The 24,362-nt window shown below is 37.5% G+C and overlaps 1 protein-coding gene across 2 annotated transcripts in view; it reads right to left on the bottom strand.

Annotated features, from left to right (window-relative positions):
* Positions 1 to 14,241, bottom strand: part of pde4dip (phosphodiesterase 4D interacting protein) — a 58,570-nt gene extending 44,329 nt beyond the window's left edge. Inside the window, exons 1-3 of one of the 2 annotated variants that reach the window (XM_056763900.1) lie at positions 14,119 to 14,241; positions 9,000 to 9,052; positions 7,392 to 7,459 (exon numbers count right to left, since the gene is read on the bottom strand). In XM_056763900.1, coding sequence (XP_056619878.1) covers positions 7,392 to 7,459; positions 9,000 to 9,052; positions 14,119 to 14,165 — 168 coding nt within the window. In that variant the 5' untranslated portion in view covers positions 14,166 to 14,241. Of the gene's footprint in view, positions 1 to 7,391; positions 7,460 to 8,999; positions 9,053 to 10,605; positions 11,025 to 14,118 lie in introns of those variants that run through there. The other variant, XM_056763901.1, reaches the window with a different exon arrangement.
* Between the last annotated feature and the right edge of the window lie 10,121 nt (positions 14,242 to 24,362).

Genomic DNA, 24,362 nt, shown 5'->3' with positions numbered 1-24,362 from the left:
ATTCCGTCTCAATTGTGTGTGATTGAAGAATAAAAAAATAGACTAAAATCCAATTAGACAGAATAAGTCGACCCCCGGCATTTCCTGACCGGCTTCATGTTTGATTATGACCTTTAAAAAATTCAACAAGAACAACACAAACACGCTGGAATAAGAGATCCGTACGGACTTGGCGTGGTCGCATGACTAGCTAAAGCGGAGAGATTTTCTCTTCTTAATTTTACCTTCCTGACAAATTAAATAAACGCTCATCTGGTTCCTATTAGTGGCGCATTACCGATAATTGGAGAGGTATTTACAAACACTGTTATTCCGTCCTCCCGGGCCCCTAGCCGCCCACCGTTTCACCAGAACCAGCCAGAACACATAATGGCCCTTTGCAGCATCATCCATCCAGCCCAGAGTGCTTTAACAAGGGTTTGATGGTTCAATTCTTGTATTTCATAGGCAGCTAGGATATTTTTACAGGGGGTATGGGGCACTTGAGTTAGCTCATTAAAGTCGACGTTAGGTATATTTTCAAAATCGGATTACGCCCTCGCCTGAAAAAAAAAACAACCTACGGCTTTTGATCTCGAAACTGGACTGAGATCTCAAAAAATGATCTCATGGCCTTTAATATTCCCTCAGGAAAGAGTGAAATTAGTATTATTACCATTCCAAACTACCACATGAGAGCGCGACCAGCACAAAGAACCAAAGAATATATCTGAATGTTGGCCGGTTGACAGAATATGTAACTGCATAAACTGCAGAACCTGAGAGGGCCGCTGAAACACAACACGAAATTAAGAGGCAAACCACTAAATGCTGGAACAAAACAGAGCTGTTTGAGGAATCCAGCAGCAAAACATCTGGAAGACAACTGGACAATGAAATTTTATACAATTGGTACCACTAAACATGGCGCTCAAAAAATTAAATATTAATATTAAGGTTAGAAATTAGTCAGGGAGGATCTATAAAGTTATTAAAGCCTGTGATATTTTTCTACATATTTTTTCTTCATAAAAAAATGAATATTTTATTTTTTTCCTGTGTAATAATGTATGTTTTTTTCTACAGTAGGCTATTTCATAATGTCTTTTTGTTTCTATGTCATGATTTTATAATTAAGAGAAATAATAGTTCAAATTGTATATTTAATATAAAAAGAGGCAACCTTTTTTTGACACTTGACACATTCACAGTCAGGTCAGTTTTTATTTTAATGGTAAGAAAAACTTATGACAAAAGGGTCAAAACTGATAACCCATGAGGTTGTATGAAAGTTTTATTAAAATGTTACATTTCATTTTGGGAATCTAACCTTTGTTTTCTTATAAAAAAATCAAGTTATAACTACAGCATCTGTGGCATAAACATCTAAGGTTAAAAACAATTACAGGTCACATTTTCATTCTGATCTTACAATCGTATTGTAGACTACATATTTAAATTGGATTAAAAAAAATACAGCAACCTTCTACTTTAAGGGTTGTTTCTGCTGAATTAATTCCATCTTTCAATAACTATAAACAGAAATACATGAATAAAAACAAATGGGCATTTCCAGCGTTATGGACGTGACATTTTGCGTTATGGACGTGACATAAAAATGCTCAGAGAATGAATTTGTTGTGATCTGTTTATATTTTACTGAACCCTTGTTGATAGAGTCTAAACGTCAGAAAATGTCAGAAAAATATATATTTAAAAAAAGGGAAATAAACATGGATGTAACAAAAAACTCTCTCTTTTTTGGGAGATGATAAACTTTGCAGGATTTCTGTAAAATGAAATGTACAATCCTGAAGCAATAATACCCAATGAATTGAGAAGTCATACGCCTCTTTATAGAACATAAAAAAGGTACTTTATATTCATTTTCATCTGTCCATTTATGAGGAATATGTAGCGTTATGGATGTGACAATCCTGAAAATGGCACTTTCCTGACTACGAAAAATCATGCACTAAAAATAAAAACAAATGCTTTACAAATTTGAAGAGAGATCTCACATGAGTATTTGAACCAACAAAAGTTACAATCTGTGGTGTTACCATAGTAAAAACCGCTGGTAAAACTTTTCCACTTTTCGTGGTAAGGTTGACATTTTTAAGGAATTGCCCAAATGCATAAAATGATTTTCTTCTCATCAAAGGGCTTTTGCTATTTTTGTTGCGAGTCAGTCACTGGGGTTGTGTGTCACAGGCCTGGCCTACAGTACTCTTTCTATTTACAGAGTGACTCAGTACATTAATAAATGACAGCTGGCATTCACAAAAGACAGGTTACATTTAATTAAGAACAGTTTGATTCATGATTTAAGAGCCTTTTAAATCGAGGGAAAAAAGACTCGGCCAATCTTTCTGTCATTCAGGAATCCGACCGCAGCCCATTTATCATCTGAGGTCTCATTAAATCTGTAAATATGAATGTTTCATCATTTCTTATTCTGCTCTGCTGTTCAGTTTGGCCAGCGACTGTCAAGATTTACAGAGTAGAGTTTCGTTTGCTGGTTCTTTGACCTTAGTAAATGTATTTGCTTTATTGTACAATAATTGCGGCATGAGATCTGCCACTAAGTGCTGAAGCGATTCATAAAAATATGGTTTTCCCCCACCCGGCATATTTTGTTTGTAATTGTTCCCATATGGACTCAAATATACAAATACTGAAATGCACACTTACAGGAAAAGGCTTATTAATGTGAACAGTCAACAGTGTCCATGCTGCTCGAAAAAGATCTGATCTTAAATACATTTTTGTCACATATTGATGTTTAGAAACAAATGTACATAACATCCTCATACTCCAAATGTGTTTTTCCCCAGAGATTCACAAATTTCTTCCTGCATACAGTTTTACACTTCAGATTATACTTTAAGTAATCTTTGAGAATGCATCAGTAGCATACAGCACACATGCTTCTAAAGAAACGCATCCCTTCTGTAGACAGGCATGGTGCAGATTAGATCTAACACTACATTATCATTATCAACCATGACTGTCTCCATAATTTACTCAGCGTGATGGCTCAGTCCTTCTGATGCGGACCACTGATTTCCTATAGAGTCTGGCTTGAATTATGCTGTCTGCCTGAGCTTTCTCAATGTATGCTTGATGGTGCAGATCACTGAGAGCATAGAGGGAAGAGAAGAGGAAATGGGGTCAGGGGGCGGATCATATAGGATGGTGTGATCGGTACAACCCAGTAGAGGGCAGTAACGGACACTCACAAAGCTGGTGGATAAACTCAGTGCTGCACACCATCTACACAAATCCTACCCTCTCTGCTTCTTTATTTTGGAAATGAAAGCAATTTGGAATAACTGTGTCAGGTATCACTCTATGTCAGAGAATAATATCCCAACAATCCAGATGAATTTGAGTGAGATGAGAGAGAGAGAGAGAGAGAGAGAGAGAGAGAACAAGTGAAAAAAGTGAGTAGAAAAAGAAAAAGATGGCTTTCCATATGTATAACTTGAGAGAAATTACGCAAAGAGCCATGTACATATTGTTATATTATAAACATTTAAGCCACAACTTTGTGTAAAAGATATACAAATAAAGCAATATGAAACAGAATAGTGCAACTAACATACATTAGTCAAAATTGTAACACTATTCAATATTCAATTCAAGCATTAGCTTTCATGAACAAACAGCATTGTGGGTAGTTGACAAATAAACTGTAAATGTGTCCAATGGCGTGACAGCAAATATTTAGAAAAAAACTAACAATGAAGATGTCGCTTCTACCATTTTATATTGTAAATAAAATATAATAATAATACAAAATAATATATTATTAACAATTTGCTATATTTTTGCTGTCACGGTTCATTTGTTAACTACCATTTATTAAAGAAATAGTTCACCCAAATGTGAAATTTCTGTCCTTTACTCACCCTCTTGTCATTTCAAACCTGTATGACTTTCTTTCTTTTGAAAAAGAGAAAAAGAAGATATTTCAAATATTGTTGGTAACCATAAACCGTTGGTCCCCATTGACTTCCATTGGTTGTATGTTGCAATAGAAGTCAGTGGGGACCAATGGCTTTTGGTTACCAACATTCTTCAAAATCTTTTTTTGTGTTCTGCAGAAGAAAGTCAGGCTAAAATGACAAGATTTTTTTTTAGTTTTGGCTGAATTAAACCTTAATTACTACATGTAAATTTCAGTAATATATATGAATATATTATGAAAATATATGAAAAATAAAGTTGTAATTGTTAAATTAATGCACAATAAACTAGCATGAATAACAGTATTGGCATTAAATAATAGTATCTAAGCATACTAAATGCTGAAAAACTAAATTGCCCATTGTTACTTCATGTTAGCTAAAGCATTTGATAATAATAACAAATGCAACATCATAAAGGGTCATCAACATTTTCTACAATAGGTAAATAAAGATTATAAAGCGAACTTTTTATTCAACGTCAACTACCTCGAAAACATTTACATTTAGTCATTTAGTAGACCCTTTTATCCAAAAAGTCAAGTTCAGGGAGCAATAAAGCGATATGCCATACAGGAGCGGTGCTAATACTAGTTTCAACAAAAGCCATAACAATACCTGTTGAGAGAAGGAGAGAGGGTTAATATTTTTTTCAAAACAGCCACATTAGTTGGCACTGCTCAGTTTCAAAACGTACGGTCCATACATTCCATGACTAATAAAAAGAGGGGAAATTCAATATGAATAAATTGTGCCAGCTACTAGTCTTGTTTGGTTCACTAAAGGAATTATGAAAATACGGTAACGGCACATCTGTCCTATTTGCATCATGGTGTGATTCTACATCTTGCAGGTTAGTTCTGAATGACAATTTGTGAAAGATGCACTAGCCTATGTGCTGGGACTGGGAAAATTCACCACACTGATCCAAGCAATTGAATCATGTATTTAAAACATAAAAAAAAAATCAGTAAAGAATTGTGATTAGACCTTTAGTTACTTTTTCTTCGATGACAAACATGAGACAAGAAGCACAAACGCTTTAAACGCACATGTTGCTATTCACATGAAAAACATTGACCTATTTTCTTGATCTGAATGACAAACAAAATGATCGAGAGAAGCAGAGGATGAGCTCAGAAACTCTAGAGAGCTCTTGTTTTTCATTGCTTTCTGAATGTTGGCTACTAATACTGAAAGGTGCACAGAAGGCCAGGCCGCAATAGAGGGACATAGAAGGCCAGGCCACAATAAAAAAAGAAATGATCTGGCCCTGACAGAGCCTGTCAAAATCTCCACAGTACTGCCAAGACTTCAAAACAAGGGCAGTATAACAGATTAGGAAGTGTAATTTGTCCTGAGGTTTTAATAGCCCAAATTATACACAACCTTCTTTTTATATCAATGTTTTTGCCTTTGTGGTCACTTTGAATCACTTCTCAGGCAACCATATGCATTCAATTTCTCAAATGCTGCAAAAAGAGCTACTTGAATAAGTGTTTTTTTTTTACTTTCTAACTTTCAATCACACCCCACAGAGCCGTTTGACATTTACAAATGGTATTTTGACAGATTCATATTTTCTTGAGCTTGTGTGAAAGGTTTGACAGATCAGTGGAATCATGCACGATCATCAGATCCACAATGGAAGGGATCACTAGTACTTCTTATTGAAATCTCAAAGATACAAACATAAACACACAAAACAAAAAAGCACACACTGTACATAAGAGATTAGCAAAAATGCTTTAATGGCTTCAGCTAAAACAATGAGAATGTACTTCTGTTCAGGCATCTTTGAATATGCAGATTCAATGGAAATTTTGCTACAGATAAGTCTGAGAAATTCAGCACTAAGTGGGTCATACTATAATAACGGTGCCAACTTAAAACTTCCAAAACAAACTTTAGAAGAACATACCAGGATCCAGAAGTCTGAGATCTTCAGTGAAAATGTTTCTAATTTGCTTACTTTTTTTAATCATCTGGATCTTAAAGGTCCAATCTGTAATTTTGAAGGATCTATTTTTATCTAAAAATGGAATATACTTAACTTTCTCTTCAGAGGTGTATAAAGACCTAACATAATTATACAACTGAAGATGTGTTGCATTGATGGGAACCATACAAAGTGCATTATCAGCAGCACCTCACCAAAAGGCATCTTTCACCCAGGATAATGGATGTGATGAAAGTGGGACACAAAACTCATGAGATGTCTCTCTGATAATGGCAAGGAAAGGAAAGTATGCTCTGTATTTCTATAATAATTTATTCGCAAACACAAAAGATGCATACCCGATGAATCCAGTGAAACCTCAGACCTCCTTTCCTCTATTCATATCCTTGACTACTTCCCCCTGCCACGCATAAGGCTTGGAAATGACCTTTTGGGTGATTCAACTGCTGAAAAAGTGGGATTCAAACACCTAGTCCTATTAAGCGAATGTAAGCATTATGTTTTTATTACTTTAGAATGAGCTATGAGCTTCTATTTACACACACGGCGGGGCTCCTCACACGGAATTCACCATGTTGTTTCTACAGGAGCCCAAACTGGACAAACTGCTCTACAGAGCGTGTTTTGTAAATACGTTATCTCCTGAAGTGAAAACTTGACAACATCGTAGTTCTGTGTCAGCCACCGACCCGTGCTTTAAAGGGAGGGTTGGAGTGAGCTGTTGCAATTCGCAACCTCACAGCTAGAAGCCGCTAAATTTCATTTTTTTCTTGTCTCATAAACCTTGTTTCTTTGGCCTCAAAACGAATAGTTCTTCGCCAAGCCATACACACAAACTCACAGACACACTCCTAAACTCCTATCAGGTAAAAAAAACGGGGTGTTTTATAAAGGTCTCCCATAATTGAAGGTAGCAGGGCTGAAGTTATATCACAGCCATAACAGGCTGGCTCCCTTCCCAGAAAGCATTTCACCTACAGATCGACCACGGCAGTGTGTGTACAGAAGACATTCCAGATCCTGCTTTGCGCCATTATGTGTTTCATGGAAATCACATAAAACCCCCCAACAAAACCCATATGAGATTTGACTCAGTGTAGTGTGCGAAGAGTTGTTGGGAAACTTGAGGGATTCCACTGTGTTTACTAGACAACAACAGGGACCCTTAGATTGGAATAGGCAACATGCTGAAAGAACGTGTCAATAGCGATGATCTTCAAAACTATTCTTTCCAGAAAGAAAAACAAACTATTGACATGTCACAACTGGAACACTAAGCAATAGTCGTATTACTCAAATGATTTCTGATCGGTGGCTAAATGATTTTAATCTGGCTATCTGTTGGTTTGCTTGGTCGCTGCGTGCCACATGCCATATATCAACACTCTGAGAACAGTGGAAAACACTCTGAGGCCTTACAAATGGTTTTCACATGTTTGCAGTTTAAGCCCATTTTGGAGAAAAAAGAAACAAGCACCTACCAGTTCAAACTCTCTCACACTCGGTGTCTGAAGTACAGAGATCTTCTCAGTGTCATCATTAGGGGAATCTGTTGAAAATACAACCAACAGTTAGAGTCTCAAAGGGAAAATATATTTTATATATATTGAGATCAGCAGGCAAATGGGATCAGAAAGTGTTGCATGCCAGACTCAAACCTGCCTCGCCCGCATTATCCCCACAGCTCAGCTTACTGCCATACCACAGTTCAAACAACAACAACATTTCTTTTAATAAAAACTACAGGGTAGAAGTCTGTGAAAGCTGTTTAAAGTTTAATATTAGAAACTAACAACCCTAATAATATTATATATAAACACACAGACATATAACAATATAAAAAGTACACATTCATGTGAGCACAACTGTGCCAAGCCATTACAGAAAAAAGCTACCAGGAACATTCCAGGAACAGGGCTAAAATGATGTTTCTTTTTTTCTCAGCATGAGAGGAGAGCCCCCACAGGGCATAATCACTGAAACACTGGCAAGGCCCAAACTTCTTGCAGTTCTTTAAACCCATGGCATGGCCTCATTAAAGCTTATTAAAGGATTTTTATTTAATATGTACCAGTGATGTGTACTGGAAGTGAGCCCGGAGGCATATTAGAGAAGCATGCGTACCAAACAGAGTGCCAAAGAAATGCCGAACAGGCTCACAGTGACATTTTGTTTTTAACTCAAACACAATTTGGCCATTAGCCTCGTGCTTTATTAACAACACATAAGTAGGCGCTGAATTAAACCTTTTTGTGTTTTTTCCTGAGGAGGAAGAAAGAAGGGAGGAGACGGGGACAGTTTAACATCTGTGAAAAAGCTTTTTACAGATTCGTCTCAGAAAATAGGCAGGAGAACAAAGCAGCAGAGCTCAAAGCGATTCACCAAGAACAATTCACAAAAGGAGACTCAGGCAAGTGCTGTTCCAACTAATAAGGGGTTTATTTATACTAAGGACTTGCTTTAGAAATGCGTGAGCCGAATATAAACCCATTCATTTAAAACTGTAAGACAGTAAAGACTGCAGTGGTTTTACTAGGATAAGAGGTTTTATTTACAACTATATACAAATACAGGAACTACAGAAAGCATAATTGTCTGTGGGTGCTAAACAAAAAAGCACCATGCCTACATTAAAGGGTAAACAAATCTTTCATCATTTACTTGTTTTATACCTGTATACATTTTATTCTTCCACTGAACAAAAAAGAAGATAGTTGGAAGAACATTTGAAACCAAACAGCTATGAGGCACAACTGACTTCCAAAGTAGGAAACTAAATTACTATGGTAGCCAATGGTGCCCTAGAATAGTTTGGTTTGGTATATCATTCTAAATATCTTATTTTGTGCTCACCGAAAGAAAGGTATACATTTACATTTGAAACAACATGAGAGTGAGTAAATAATTACAGATTTTTTGGGGGGTGTTAAAATATCCCTGTAATTTTGTAAATATTGTCTGCTTCAAATGCATCAGGTCCAATCAGAATTGAGCATCAGGACTATCCATTCTATACAGAAAATCATAAAACAGTTGCTTACAGGCGTATGAGTACAATGGAAGTCAAACCAGTGGGACTATATACTTACCACTCATGTTGATCATGCTCTTAGGACGGTCTGCCTTACGCCCATTACAGTGTCTGAAAGAAACAATGTGTCATTGGTTATATAACCGTTTACCACCATAACATACAATAATAAACATAACACAATGAGAAAATAAAGAAATTTGTCCCCCTCTTGATACAAGACACCCATTTCAGATTTCAGGACTCGCTCAGCGTTGTTCCTCCACCCATTAATATTTAACCTCCAAAGCACTTTCTTATTGATCGGTGCCAAACTTGGTCTAAAACGCTGCTCAGATTGCAAATCATCAGCACAAATCGACACAAGGACATTTGAGAAAGATGGGCACTCATATTACGCATGAACTCACTGCTTGAGTGCTTGACTTATCCTATATATCCTCTATGTATCTAACTGTCTATCTTATTTTATTCTATTTTAGTACAATACCACATTTATCACAAGGCATCACATATTGTTGTCATGAGACAGCTAAGAATCAGCTGCGTGTTGCTCGCTCTAATGCCTCTAATAGAGTAATACGGTAAGACGTTGCTTTCTCATGCTCACATGTCTCAAACACCACACAAAACTGACTGCGGTGCGGTTATTAAATGAATAACTCACAAGTTCTGAGCGACTGTGCAGAGAGAACACATGCATGTTAGTCTGGGAGTAAAAACCTTCAGTTCATGAAGGCATTTGTCCATTTCCTTTAGATAATGACTGCCTATCATGATCTCCTCACAGTTGTCATGTAAATAGACTCAGACAACACTAATAACCATAATACAGGCCAGCCAGTTGTAACACAGATGGGGCCATCTGTCTCTTTCACTTTAATCTCACAGACAAAGGTGCTGAGAGTGGGTCTAATTTACATGAGGCATATCAATCCACTTAAAGATCACCAGAAGTCTCAGAATCGCCCAAAATATCTCACACTGATTTATTGCCCCAACTCCTTCAAGAGCCGGATGTGAGGGTCCAGCAGGCAAAAAGATGTTTTTTCAAGCACAGATGACAGACTGCTGAGGGTGTCAACAACTTCACCGTGTCTGCAGGTTTGCTCCCACTAATGTAAGGGTGAGAATGTTCTGGGGGATGGGCATCAGATCAATGACAATGGAGTTTGTAACATTCCCTGTTGTTTTTGTAAAATGTTTGCAAGGGGATATTCCATAATGATGGGAAACAATGACCAGTCATGACCACCTGCTCTGGGTCACATCGGTAAGAAATCAAGATCACTTCCACCGTGACAAATGGTCACGTTGTCCACACGAGAATGTTGTTTGAACAGTCGTATTACATAAACTTAGGGGCATAGTCTACCTTATTCACATTCCTTGCATAAACAGCCAACCGTGTGGAGTTGCATTACAAGATCCAACTTGTTAGTATCCTGTTTACAGTGAACCAACGCAGCAATTTCAGTTTTACTGTGAGCCGGGTAAACATAACATTTACATATTCTGGAATAACTCTGAGCTCCTATGCTCTGACTCCTATTTGAACAACAGACACGTTCCAAAAACAGGCCGTAACATACAACATTCCTAAAACAAATTTCTCACATTCCTGAGATACACGGTTGCAGCTCTTTCAAAGGTAAATCCCTTACCTGCCACGATACAGAAATCCACTCATCTTCTCTCCATCCAAACCACGCCAAAGTTGAAAAAGAACAGACAGGAACAAACTATTCCTCAGATCCTAAAGAGGGAAACATCCAGGCTCCTCTGCAGCTCTGATGTCAATCCAGTCTTTAAGCGAAAAACTCTTTATTTCCATAGAGCAGGCTGGTCAGGAGTCCAACCAAACAAGTACTCACACAGACACACACATAAGCAGAACCGCTATTTTTCCCTAGACAGCAGGCAAGAGATGGTCATTTGACGTGGCAAGGCCAGACCAGTAGTCAGCGAAACAAGAGGTAAACAGCACAGAGGTGAGGGTACACGCACACTGAGCAGCACTGACTTGCCCTGAAAGGCTGATTTGTTCATGCACTCTCTAAGACAGGTTTCTCTATGTTTGGTGGTATGTATGGGGAGGAGGGTGTGTGTGTGGTTTTCAGCCGGTGCAAACGGCGAAGGGCCTTCCTGCCCAGGCATGAGGAGCATCCTTTAAGTTGCAAATGGGCTATTCGCCCCCAGCTGTTAGCGTCTAGCAGATAGCTGACAGGGGCGGAGTCTCTGGGGACTCAGGTTTAGACAGGTCTGTAGATAAAAACAGGATTAGTCTTTCAACTGAGGACGAGAAACTTTTGCTAAGTTCAGACGGACGATGAAAAACAAAAAAATCAGCCTGACAGAAAATAGAGACATAACAGTTCGCTTCTGTCTTGTTCCATAATTATAACATTCCAGCGTGTGTGTGACTTAATTCAAGGAGACTAAAATGGAAATAGCATGACATGTTTTCCAATTAGGTGGGGAGAGGCTGGAGAGTTGCGAAACAATAGTTTAGTCAGAGAAAATATAAAATGTTCAATTACATGTATTCTCATAGAGGAAGTGAATGATATAAATGTTCAATTACATGAATACTCATAGAGGAAGTGAATGATAAAGCAAGACATTAGTGTCATCTACTTGAGCCTAGTTAAACCACCCAAAGCTGTAAAACAAAGCTCAGCTGTTCTGGCACTTTTTAGCACTTATGAGCTACTTTTTTCCTGCAAGCGGGTATTAGGAGAAGCAATGCCGACCAGGGTGTTCTGTGCCAGGCATGTTACATAATCACAATACCTTCCCCCGGTTAAATCATTTACATTGGAAAACGCTGCTCACTGTTCATCATCGTCTGTTCGCGGTCATCCACGTTTTATTCCATATTAAGCCTGCTGTTATTCTTCATGCGGGCCTGAGAAATACCACACTTTCCCCTTTAGAAATAGTCAGCATGTGACTGTATTTGAACTCGCCACAGCTCGACAGAATGATTTAAGATGCTCTGCGATTCGAGGTGCAAACACAACTACGAACTCTACGTACGTAAATCTAGACGAACACTCACAGGCACACTAAAGTTAGCTATATTTTCAATAACTGAGCAAGAAGTAGTGTATCTAACCCAGGAGCTGCTGTGACCCTGTAATTACCATTGAGACTGCACCGTGTTCCCACCCTTCAATCTGAAACCCCTGTGTTTGAACAGCTGCCGAGGGCCAGCTGCCGGTGTATGAGTGACGGAGAACCACACGTCACACAAGACTGTAGAACTAAACCACATACAGTTTGTTTCATATCAGAAGCAGATTCTTCCACACTAGTGGGCATTTTCCCTTGGAGAGCAGGTGAAACTTTGTGACATCAGTGACATCACGCAACCTCTATTATTACAGCATGCATAAAGACATTAAGACTAAGCTCTTTATCTGCATAATGTTTTGATAAAAATAAGACGGTGGAATTCCACAACTATTATGTACATTTCAAAAGGCTATGACCTCACATGTTGTGGTTACATTAACTGACTATTACATGGTGTGTGAGAGGACATGCCACGGTTATTATTATCGAATCATTTCATTAGTGGATAGGTTCACGCTTACATGTCTTATATACAGTGAATTTAATACTTACAGAGAACCTTTGGGTTTCCATCTGTGTAGAATAAATTCCAGGCAATCCCTTCACAGTTAATAGACAGGCTGATTAGAAACAGGGCATATCATTCATTCTATATATGTGTGTGTGTGTGTGTGTGTGTGTGTGTCTGTGTGTGTGTGTTAAAGGGAGGGAGATGATGGGCTCCAGAATTACCTCTGTCACATTTTTACAATCTGTTAATGAAGTTGTGTAACTCTTGCGATGTAACTCTTACGATTCCTTGCTATGCATCCATCTACAGCAGCAGAATTGAAAGCAGACGCAATACGTATGTCAATTATTAAGTCATTAGAAGGCGGATGCAACATCATTTTCAATCTTCAAACTCATCGAACATTACAATTCTTCTAAGAAGTAAATTTCACTGAAAAATAATATAGTAAAATGACTGCTCTCACATATTCTGTACGACTTACCAGCTCTAGCAACTAAATGTTCTATTATGTGCACTACAAACAACAACAACAAAAATCTGTTCAGTGAAAACAATCCTTAATAGATCAAATGGAACACAACCTCCAAAAACATAATGAAAAACTTGATGATTCCATTTAAAAAACACCCTAAAGGCCATATAAACATGAAATAAGCAAACTTAATAAGCAGCAGACCAAACTTTATATTCAAATCACAAATTCCACCATTTGGGTACCTGCTTGCACATATACATAATTTCCTCTAATGGTTCTCTCGAGCCCTATCACTTGAAAAGTATCAGATGGTCATTTATATGATTAATGAAAATCCACAATTGTCAAATAATATTTAACCCCGCACAAACCCTGTAGACACCCTGAAAAACGAGCCAGACCTTCTGAGCAGTGATAAGACCTGCTGGAATAAACCATTGTATATTTTAACACTCAAGTTCAGGCTGTATATGAAATCCATCCATCCATCCATTTTCTACCGCTTATCCGAACTACCTCGGGTCACGGGGAGCCTGCGCCTATCTCAGGATTCATCGGGCATCAAGGCAGGATACACCCTGGATGGAGTGCCAACCCATCGCAGGGCACACACACTCACTCATTCACTCACACACTCACACCCTACGGACAATTTTTCCAGTGTATATGAAATGTAAAGTAATAATAACATCAAAGTGATAAAAGTTGATCAATTGAATATGCACCTTTAGGAAAAGTAACCATGGTTGTATTATATTATTTAAGTACACTAACCATGTTCCTCATATTATTCCCATTTTGTTAAGATACATACACTGTAAAGGGTTATTAACAAAGCCATAACAAAGTACACATGGACAGGTGATCAGCCACATTTTTCTTGTCAACACTTGCTCCAGAGAGGTCTGTCAGCGAGTTTATTACCCTTTGCAGCATATAAAAGGCATTATTTTACTGGGTCTGCATTTATATTCATGAAAATAAACGTAACAGTTATTTTAACTGTTTAGAGACAGCAAGTGTAACAAGCAACAATCTCTTAAATAGCATAGAAATAACACTACAAAATGACGTATATTGATAGGGCTGGCTCACGGAGACATTTCATACCTCTCGACATCTCCGTTGTGTCGCTCATCATAAGGTCCCCAGTCCATATTAGTCCAGTCTATTTCTCTTGCGCCTCCTTATAAATCCATATTATCGTGTGTGTGGTCCTCAACATGAAAATTAGGTAAAAACTATGCCGTTACATTGTAGATGACAGAAAACGTGCCTCATTGTTTCAGGATGCGCAGCTGTCATTGGTAGAGTGAACGCACAACCCCCCGTGGTTCAATAACACTGCTGGCTGGGCAGCGCTCCGGTTATTGCACGCGCCAGGACAGGAGATGATGCACGAGAGCACCATATATCAAACGAGTGCAAGCATCATCCTCCCAGTTAAGCGTCAAAATGCATTATTTGTCAATGTTTGGTCATAACCAAACAGCTCTTCCCCCTCATTTGACTTCGATAGTAGGAAAGATTACTTATATCTTTTTTTGTTCTGTTGAACACATAGACAGTTTGAAGAATGTAGGAAAGTATAATATTCTGGCACAATTTTGAATACCATTGTACATCTATGCTCCTACTATCCTTTAACTGTGCAATGCGCACTTTGACCTATATTCTCACTCCAAAAATGATCACTATATAGGCCTATATAGGGTGTAGGTGTATCAACATCATTCGTGTTTAAATTATGCAGATTTTAGGCTGTTCTCGAATTCAAGGGGGACTGGGGGGTTCCGGGACTTCCCATAAGGCATTAGGGATGCCCCTTAAGAAGTAAAAAATGGACTTCGTGGGTCCCTCAGATATTTGTATTCGAGTAAAATATATGATGACACATGTGATTAAATTCATGCAATGGATTTGGTAAATTTTGTGAATTGACTATTTACAATAATTTATATTAAGTTTGTTTATGGGCTAGTTGTCATGTCTCTTTAAATTTGAAACGCCCCTTCCCACGTCTATAGACTGCTAAGCGCAGGACAGTGAAAGAAGCTTGTTCTTCTATGTTAGGCTGTTTCAAATATAATAGCATATAGTTATGCATATTATACTCAAATATATTGTGTTTTTTCTATCAATTGTATATTGCGAGACTAACCCCCACCAAAAATAAGTCTTACGAGCGGGACCCCATAAGACTTGGTTCAATTCGAGCACTGATTTTAGGTACACAACTGAAAGGAACAATATGATGTAGTAAATATTTCAACTTACAAAGAATAAGGAGAAAAGGCGAGGAATGTATAAACATGACAAGAAAATAACTGAAGAGAAGTCTTATTCACCAAAATCAGTTGTAAAGGTGTGTTTGAGTTTGGATCATATCTGAATCTGACTATATGATGAAAGCTTGTTCTTCAGGTTGATGGTATTTGAAACTCTTTCTTAAATAATTACACACTGTGGCATAACATGAGTCAGCTGAGCACTGAGAATAGAGATTTCAACATATTTTGCTTTCTTTTTTCTCTTTCTGGTAAACAAGGAAACAATTTTCACTACTGGAGCAACACTTGCATAATTATGTGTTAGTTGCCAGTTAATTTATAAAACAAGCTCAACCTTCAGATTTTACCCACAACAACATGGAAATAAACTAATTGTTGTCAAATGTTTTGGGGTCACGAAAACCACGTGGTAGCCTACCTGCCACCCACGGCATGTACCTCGCATTGAGAGAGTACAAGGCTGATTTGAAGGCCATCTTGTGGCCAACACTTGGTAAAGCACATCATTAGATTCACATGAAAACAGCTGCACAGGTCGTTGTCATCAATTCTATTTTCTTTCTTACTCGTTTTAAACAACCATTTTAATTTTACAGCATTTATTTTCAGTTTGAGGGAGAATGATCTAAGTTTCCAGTTTACTTAATTTATATAGCACATATAAAATAGTCACAAGGTTGACCAAAGCTTTTACTGAGAGTGTTAAAAGAATAGTTTACCCTAAAAGATAAAATTCTGTCCCCATTTACTCATCCTCATATTGTTCCAAACCTGTTAAACTTTGTTCTGCTAAACAAAATGGAAGATATTTGGAAGAATGTCAGTAAACGAACAGATCTCATCCCCCAATGACTCCCATAGTATATATTTTCCCTACTATGGCAGAAAATGGTCAGGAATTTGGGGGAGGTACTGAATGGAATAGGGTAAAAGTGTTTTGCTTTTCCAATTCAGTGTCACTCAACAAGTAATGCTAATATTAAAATGTTCAAATAAAAAAATGACTCTAAGAACATTTGGACTTTCTTAACCCACTATATGTGAAAATGCAGCTCAAATTATTTTTGACTGTTTTCTACATAAAATCATAAAGTGAAGAAAAGTCTGTGAAACATATACCCTTACCGTGATGAATATTCATTGAATTATACCACGTCAAACATTGAAATTGCTGTAAAATTAATGTTTGAAATCAAACTTTGATGCTTGCTTTCTCAGAATTAGATTCTGAGACTTTGGCCTGGATTTTAAATGGTCACAAATATGTAAAAGCCGTACATTCATGACCATTGGGTGGGTCTCAGACTGGCCTGTCCCTACCCAGTCATCACTGTCTGTCCCTCTGCCATCCCCTGGTTTGTTTAGAGCTGTCATAACAGTCTGTGATTCGTCAGCCATTCCCCAGTGTGTTAATACTGCACTCTGCCCTCCATGTCCACAGCCTTCCATTTTTGTTTTTCTAATTATCGATCTGCTCGTTCTCATGGTGACCCCTGAGGGAAGAATCCATGTGGAGTCGAAATGGAGCCCAGAGTTGGCAGCAAGCGAACAAGACCAGCGCACGAAAAGGGGAAATGCACTAAATTCCACTGCGCTCCCCTCAGAGAAGCACAGCTTGAGTACACCCTCCCTGCACATAAAGCCCTTAGTGCACAACAAAGAACATAGAAAAAACTTTTTTTACATTGACTTTGCAAGAATCAGCAACCTTGTCTGACATCAACACGATATAACGTAAATACGATTATTATCACACATGTAAGACTAATGCTGAAAATCATCAAGGCTGCTATTTCTGACCATAAGTTAAATGTGCTGAGGAATGATTTATTATTATTCATTGCATTACCTTAGCTTTGGAGTTAGAAAACATATTTCCTAAACAAAACTCGAATATGACAATTGGATTTACATTGTTTCCGAAAACAAGACACAAAAATGTCAAATAAATAAATCTTGTTAAGGGTATTCTCAAACATTGTGGATTAATATTTCATTATTTCAAAAGGTGATGGAATGTTGTTCATTAAATGCAAACAGATGGTAGGCTTTCCCTTAATGTAATAGATGGATGTGAATCAAGATGTCATGCTCACCTGTGGTGTGCAGGGCCCCTCGCTTTTAGTAAATGCCAACATAAAAAGACCAACAAACTGAGTTTTACATACTTTATGAGCCAAATGATTTACAATCCTCACTGGATACATTCTTTAGAAAATGCTACAATTTATACTCGGGCCCTTATAAAGAGCTAGTCATATATAAATATACATTTGATTAATGAAGTTAAACAAAGCCTAATAGTAGCTCGAAAAGTCACGTAATGCCTTGGAAATTTAAAACAGGCTCCAGATGTACTGTATATGAGTTGATCAATAAACAGTAATTTGGTACAATATACAGTTACAGACGTAAAGAATGTTATGTTCTCAATTAGTGTAAGTGACTGTGAGAACCGCACAGATCTCTACATCTGCAACACAATGCAGCTTTTAAAATCCCATCAATCCCTGTTCTCTAATCGAAGCTGGCAGGCCGATGTTCCAACAGGGACTCGTACAGGATTTTGTTTGCTCATCTGCATTCATGAAAAGATCATCGCTTTATGTTAAATTTAGTCTAATGCTGGAGACAGATATTTTAGAATTGACTTCAGGGTAGCTAGAGCTGGGGCTTTTTTAATTTTTTTATCCCAAGGACCCCCAAATATGATTAACCTTTTGGAGGGACCCCCTTTCTGAAATACAAATCTATGTTTTGTATAAAGAAGCATTTAAACTGTTTGACAAAAAAAAGAAATGTTTGTAGAAATTAAACTGTAATAATCTTCAGTAGAATTTACAAAATTTGCGGTTTTATGTTTCACAAAAAAATTAAATCTAGGGAACATTCTGGTGGCCCCCTGGGGCATCTCCGGACCCCAGTTTGAAAACATCTGAGCTAGAGAATATTGAGCCCTGTATATCTAGTAAAACAGTTCCCCTAAAGTACTAATAATTTATCAATTTTCAGTTTCACTGAGAAATACATCAGGTTACATGAGTAACTTTTGTTGTGAACGGCAATTTGCACCGAGTTCTAAAAGAGCGATGGGAGAAAATCAGCCCCACCTCGTCTTAATCAAAATAAAACCAAACATTTATAGATGGCTATCAAGTCGGTGTATTTTTACAATGGCTATTATTATGTTTAATTCTTTTATTTAATAAAGCTCATCGGATCTCTATGTATCACAACCCTACTTTATGAACTAAATGGACAATTGAGCCAAATAAACCATTAACTTTACTGTTCTACACTTGCTTCTCTCTCCTTCTTTCTGTGTGTGTGCATGTGCTTTTTTGCGTGCACATGTCAGCGTGTGTGCCAGCAGAGCAAATTAAAGGCAGACTTTCCGTGGCAGGCGTCATCTCCAAATTGCACATTTGGTGGGGAATTTGACCTGGCTCGAGATGTGACAATAATATTCATTTCAGCATGTACCCCTACGCCCCCCCCCCCCCCCCCCCCCCATTTACACAGAGCTCACAAAACACTGAAGAGATCATTTCTGAAATAGAAGATAGAGAGAGAATCCTTTATCCCAGTTCTGGAAGATAAAAAGCCAATGGTAAGCTGATCTAAGCATCGGCTGTTTGAAGAAGATATGATGGATTGTGGTTTCAACGAGTGGATTACTTCCTCCCTGTAAAGTTTAAAGAATAGACTCTACGGTGTAATATAAAACAAACTGTTACTTATGATGAAAGTGTTATTCTTAAAAGCTCTTGACCTGTTCTTTTGATGCTCAAGGATTACCTAATAATACGTAACTTTAATTCTACACAGGTACACGTTTCGGTTTGGGACTGCTCAGCATTAGGCATCACAGCACTGATTAATGGTTTCCTTAAGTGGGACCTTTGATGAAGAACCGATCGTACGTTCGAATTAACCTTTAAACATCTTAAATTATTCTCCCCAGAAATTACCTTTCTTCAAAAACCCAGTTGGCTGGAGGAAATTGCACCATGCAACCTTTTTGCATTGTCCTGCGGTTTTAACAGGCGCTCTGGGAATTGGGGTGCACGGTGGACGTTGACCTTTGCGTTTGCCTGGGCGCCGCCGTCGCAGCGCTGCTTCCTCTCCATCAGGCCGGCGCCGCTGGGACTTATGTCATCTCTGCCATGCTGGCAAGAGTAATGAAAGCAGGAAGTTATCCAGCTCAAATTAGTGATAGTTTAAACACCAAGGTCAGGCTAAACAGTCTATTCCCCACTCCTTGAATATATCAGCACGGGTGACAAGTGTGAGGCCACAGATCCCGTCTGCTCATAAGGGGAAATTTGCATTTGATCTTTCTTGAAAAACGCTCGGTTATATACCATTGTGAGAATTCCTAAGTGTATAATTTGTGTATCATTTATTTTAAACAGTCACTGTTATTGATGTCAAAGTGAAGTATGATAGATTAGGCTTTCCTAAGGAAGGCTTAAACGAATCAAAGAACATTAAAATAATCTTTGAGATTTTATTCAAATAAACGTCCACTGAAAGAGATTGTAAAAAAAAAATTGCCATCATTACTCACCCTCTTATCATTTCAAACCTGTACAGTAGGACTTACTTTATTCCACAGAACCCAAAAGAAGATATTTTGAAAAAAGCAGTAGCACCCATTAACTTCTACACAAAACCAATGCATGTCAATGGGTGCCGCAGCTGTTCGAGAATGTACAACATTCTTCAAAATATGTTCTTTTGTGTTTTGTGGAAGAAAGAAAGTCAGACAGGTTTGAAATGAATAGAGGGTGAGTAAATGAAGACAAAACATTTTTTTTGAGTGTTTTTACTCAGTCAAATTTCATTTGGTTTTGCTCTGAGAATTTATTTTTTTAAATTAAAACCATATTTTTTTTAGTCTGCCATTCTTTCCATCAGATATCAATTATTTAAAAAGGCTTTTATTTCTAAGATAATTATTTATTCTCCACGTGCCTTGGTTTTAAATCTATTAAGTAAATTAAGATGTTACAGATTCTCAAAGCTCATGCCTGCTGTTTTTCATTGACCCCTATAGGGTCAACTAATGGTTAATTGTAATTCCATTAGAATTTTTTTTAAGCAAAACCCAAACCGCATTCCAGGCAAGACAGATTTGTGCTCTGAAGTAATTTGGCGAGAGAGAAAGATGTTTTGGTCTGCGTTTCTTCTCCATCTTCACTCCAGAACGGAGTGAGCTGAAAGCTGTCACCAGGCTGGGCCAGGGCTCACATGTGTTTTGCTGCGAGCCTTGTAAACCCAAACCCCAATCCACTTCTCTGTTGCCCCATTTATAAATAAAAGTCTTTTAACAGAGCATATTTCAAATACTTTAGCTGTTGTGGGAATTGACGTGACTTTTCGTGATGGGTGAAGCTGAAGTTTATTACATGGCGATGATGAGGAGAGATGTCATGAAGATTTTGTTACAGCGATAGGAGATGAAAATACATACAATACTTATCCAAGGAAATGTCTCAATTGCCAGTTGATGTCCCTTCACAGATATGTCGCATAATAATTTGCATTCCTTGTTAAAATGCACATAATAATAGACATAGTGAAAGTGTAGCAAAATAGAAAGCTGTGTGGTTACTACAGGGAGTTACTCTCTTGTTTGCATTTTTAGAAATACTAGAGAACTTTGTGCCAGTATGACAGTATTCTTAATAATACGGCAGCTTGAAGGGTCATATACATGCCCTATAGTGATTGATCGGCCCAAAAATTGGTGAACATTTTCCATCAGTTACGTTATTCCAAACCTTTATGTTATTCCAAACCTGTGTGCTTTTATTTCTTCTGCAAAACAAAAGAAAAGCATTTTCCCCCATTGACTTCCATTGCGTTTACACAACACCACTGAGGCATTTATCGAAATAGCTCCTTTTGTGTTCCACAGACAGAGTCACTGAGTTTCCTCCCAAATTCTTCCCGAACTTTTTCCCAAATTCCGTTTTCTCAATTTATATTTTTCTGGATTCCTTGTTTTCAGTTTTTTAATGTACAATAGTAGGCTAAGTAATATATATTTGCCCACATAAAAAAATACTATATGTAAACTACATAAACGGTATTAAAAAACCTACGGTGGATACTTTGAACCATATGAGTGAATAAATCTGTAAAAATTGGGTATAATGTACTTAACTATGTTAATAAACCATTTCATTTTCTTTTGTTTTCAGGTGTACTTAAATTTAAGTACTATTTTTAATAAAGTAAGTAAATTACTATTTTCATAATTTTACTAGCACATTAACTTCCATTTACTAAATTAAATAATATACTAAGTGGTCGAATTATAAAAAATTAAGGGCGATGGTGTGGTAAAATGTTGGTGATGTAAATTTAACGGGACTTTTATTTTAACGTGTCAATGCAAATGTTGTTTGACAATAGCTTCAAAACAGTTGAATGCGCATAGACATTAAAGAGCAGTACGCGTGCAGTACACGCAATATAACCACTTTTACTACAGACATGCAAAACAAGCAGATTAATCAAACCGCATCGGAATAATTCTAACGTTCTTGATAGCACAATTTGCATTTTGTTAGCTGTTCAGCGATACTTTCTGTTTAAGAATTAATACATTTGCCAGGTTCCGTGTTAAACAGAAAATAAGTTACACTTTTGATGCCTGGATTCCGCGATTCCGTCTGCGTTTTCCGCATCTTGGTAATCATAGGGCCCTAGTCATATACAGGTTTTGAACAACATGAGAGTAAATAAATGATGATAGATTTTATTTTTGAGTGAATTAATGTTAAATTTCAATAATGGTTTTATTGATGATGGTTAAAGCAAGACTCAATCAGCACAGATATTTCTGCTCATTGCATTTATTGTCGTTACTCTTTCCATTTCAACACATTCTTTACACTTTGTTCAAATATATCATGTTAATTTTTAAAATTTTGTTTACATGTCAGTGTTTTGTAAGGCACAAGCGTATCTGAAAGTAACCTGACATAAGGGCATATCAATGAGACACATACATTTAAACATACATTTAAAATGTCAATCAAGGCATCAGGAAGGTCAAAGTTCAGTGTAAGTTTTGTCACTAAGATGACCACATGTTCCTGTAGCTGCACGCAGCAGGTGGATTGTGGTCTTTAAAGTCTGCAAAACAGAAACACATTTGATTCAGCGTCAGAACGTGTTTAGCACAACGCCTTCACAGTGTGAACTCTGTACAGTGTAAACAGCTGTGCCATATTTAAAAAAATGCAAGTAACATTTACAAGTTTTCTGCGAACCCCAACCCAAAAGTTCACATTTATAAACTTGCTGTGGCCATATGTTTTTAGCCAATAGCCAGAGGCCTCACTTGGAAGGCGGTGTATTTGTTACAGAGCAAAGGAAAAATGACCGGTAGGTATCTTAAGATTCAAGAATAATGTAGAGAAAAGGTCACAGGAAATAACAAAGTATACAGATATATGCACGCACAAGCATACTCCAAACCATCTCCAGCTTATCATACATAAAGTTCATACATACATTCCCTGACAGGCACACTCGTGCAGACTCTTCCCCCCATGCTCACTTCGACTGTCTCCTATGTAATAGGGACCAGATGTGCTGCTGAAGGGGGTGAGGTGTTTGTATGTCATCTGCGCGGGCGGCTGCGCGTACACCCATCCAAAGGGGATGCTGTCAGGCCTGATGGAGGGGCCCGGGCCCCAGCCCTGAGGTGATGGGGCTGGGGGTGGGGCAAGCAGGTCACAGCCTACACACATCTGGAAGCACTTCGGGTCAGCAGGGCCTGGCTGCCTGAAAGGTGAGATGCTTCGACCTGACCTGAGCAGCACAGCATGGAGAGCATGCAACGCTTGGGATGGAGAGCAAGACTCGGGCACTAGAATACACACTCATAAGTCATGTAAGAAATCAATACTTATATGCTTAATAAAATAGGTATATAAAAGTAGGCTGCTTTAAATATGAATCTGAATAGCATTTTGCAGGTTAGGTTGAGAATGCAGATAAAAAATAAGAACAATCCTAACTTATATTTAGACAAAATGGTTGGAAGTCATCTCGATATCTAGCACTTTTTACGTCATCTACATGGGTGTGGCTACAGTACAAACCAGACATAACAGAATATTTTATATTTTATCTGTTAAGACAGTTTTCTAATGTGCATTGTATTACAGCTTTCAGTAATGCATCAAATACAGTATGTATTTTGGCCATATGGTTCCATAAAGAACCTTAAACATGATCCGCAGAACCTTTCTGTTGCATGACTATAAAAATGTAAGAAAGAAATGGTTATTTTAAGAACTTTGGATCTTTGAAGAGTTTAAATTGGTAATCCTAAGGCATCACAGAGAGGAATCCCTTTTGAAGCTTTATGTTTAAGGGTTCAGTCCTGTCAACAAAATGTTGGCTATTTATTTCACCCATTATTAAATATGCAAAATTAGGTCTGCTACAAATGTAGATCTTCTTTTGTCTATTTTAGTATTTTTTTATTCAGTTGGTTCAATATGGGACTTTTTTACATGCAGGGAAACAAAGCATACCCTTTCTTTCTATGCCTAGCTCTCTAAAATACCCCAAACTATTGGAAAATTTGATTCATTTTCCAGATTTCTAAACCACGTAAATCTAATCTGTATTACTTATCTTGGATCAAAGTAATACATGGAAAAAGCTGATGTGTGCATTAACCTTTTGTTAAAAAAATAAAACTAATGCAGTAACAGTGTAAAATAGCTATAAATAAAAGTGTTTTTATTCATGTGAAGAGTTACTTTGACAAAAAGCTGTTAAAGTAAATATAACATTTCCTAGCATGTGGATTCAATCCAAAATCCCATTCTTTAAATTCGTCTCAATGAGAAGCGCCAGACTGAAAATGTATAAGTTATTTTGAGATATTCATTTCATAACATTTGATTTTCTTTATTGTTGGTGTTTTGAAAAAGTAATACATTCTGTCATGGTGTATTTACACTGTTGCCTGCAACAGTTCCTAACAATGTTGCAAGTCTTGAAATGCAGAATTCATCACACTAGTATAAG

Source organism: Triplophysa dalaica, chromosome 13 (assembly GCF_015846415.1).
Source record: "Triplophysa dalaica isolate WHDGS20190420 chromosome 13, ASM1584641v1, whole genome shotgun sequence".
Classification (NCBI taxonomy): Eukaryota; Metazoa; Chordata; class Actinopteri; order Cypriniformes; family Nemacheilidae; genus Triplophysa; species Triplophysa dalaica.
The sequence above is the reverse complement of the archived record's forward strand: the minus strand, read 5'-3'. Positions and strand labels throughout refer to the sequence as shown.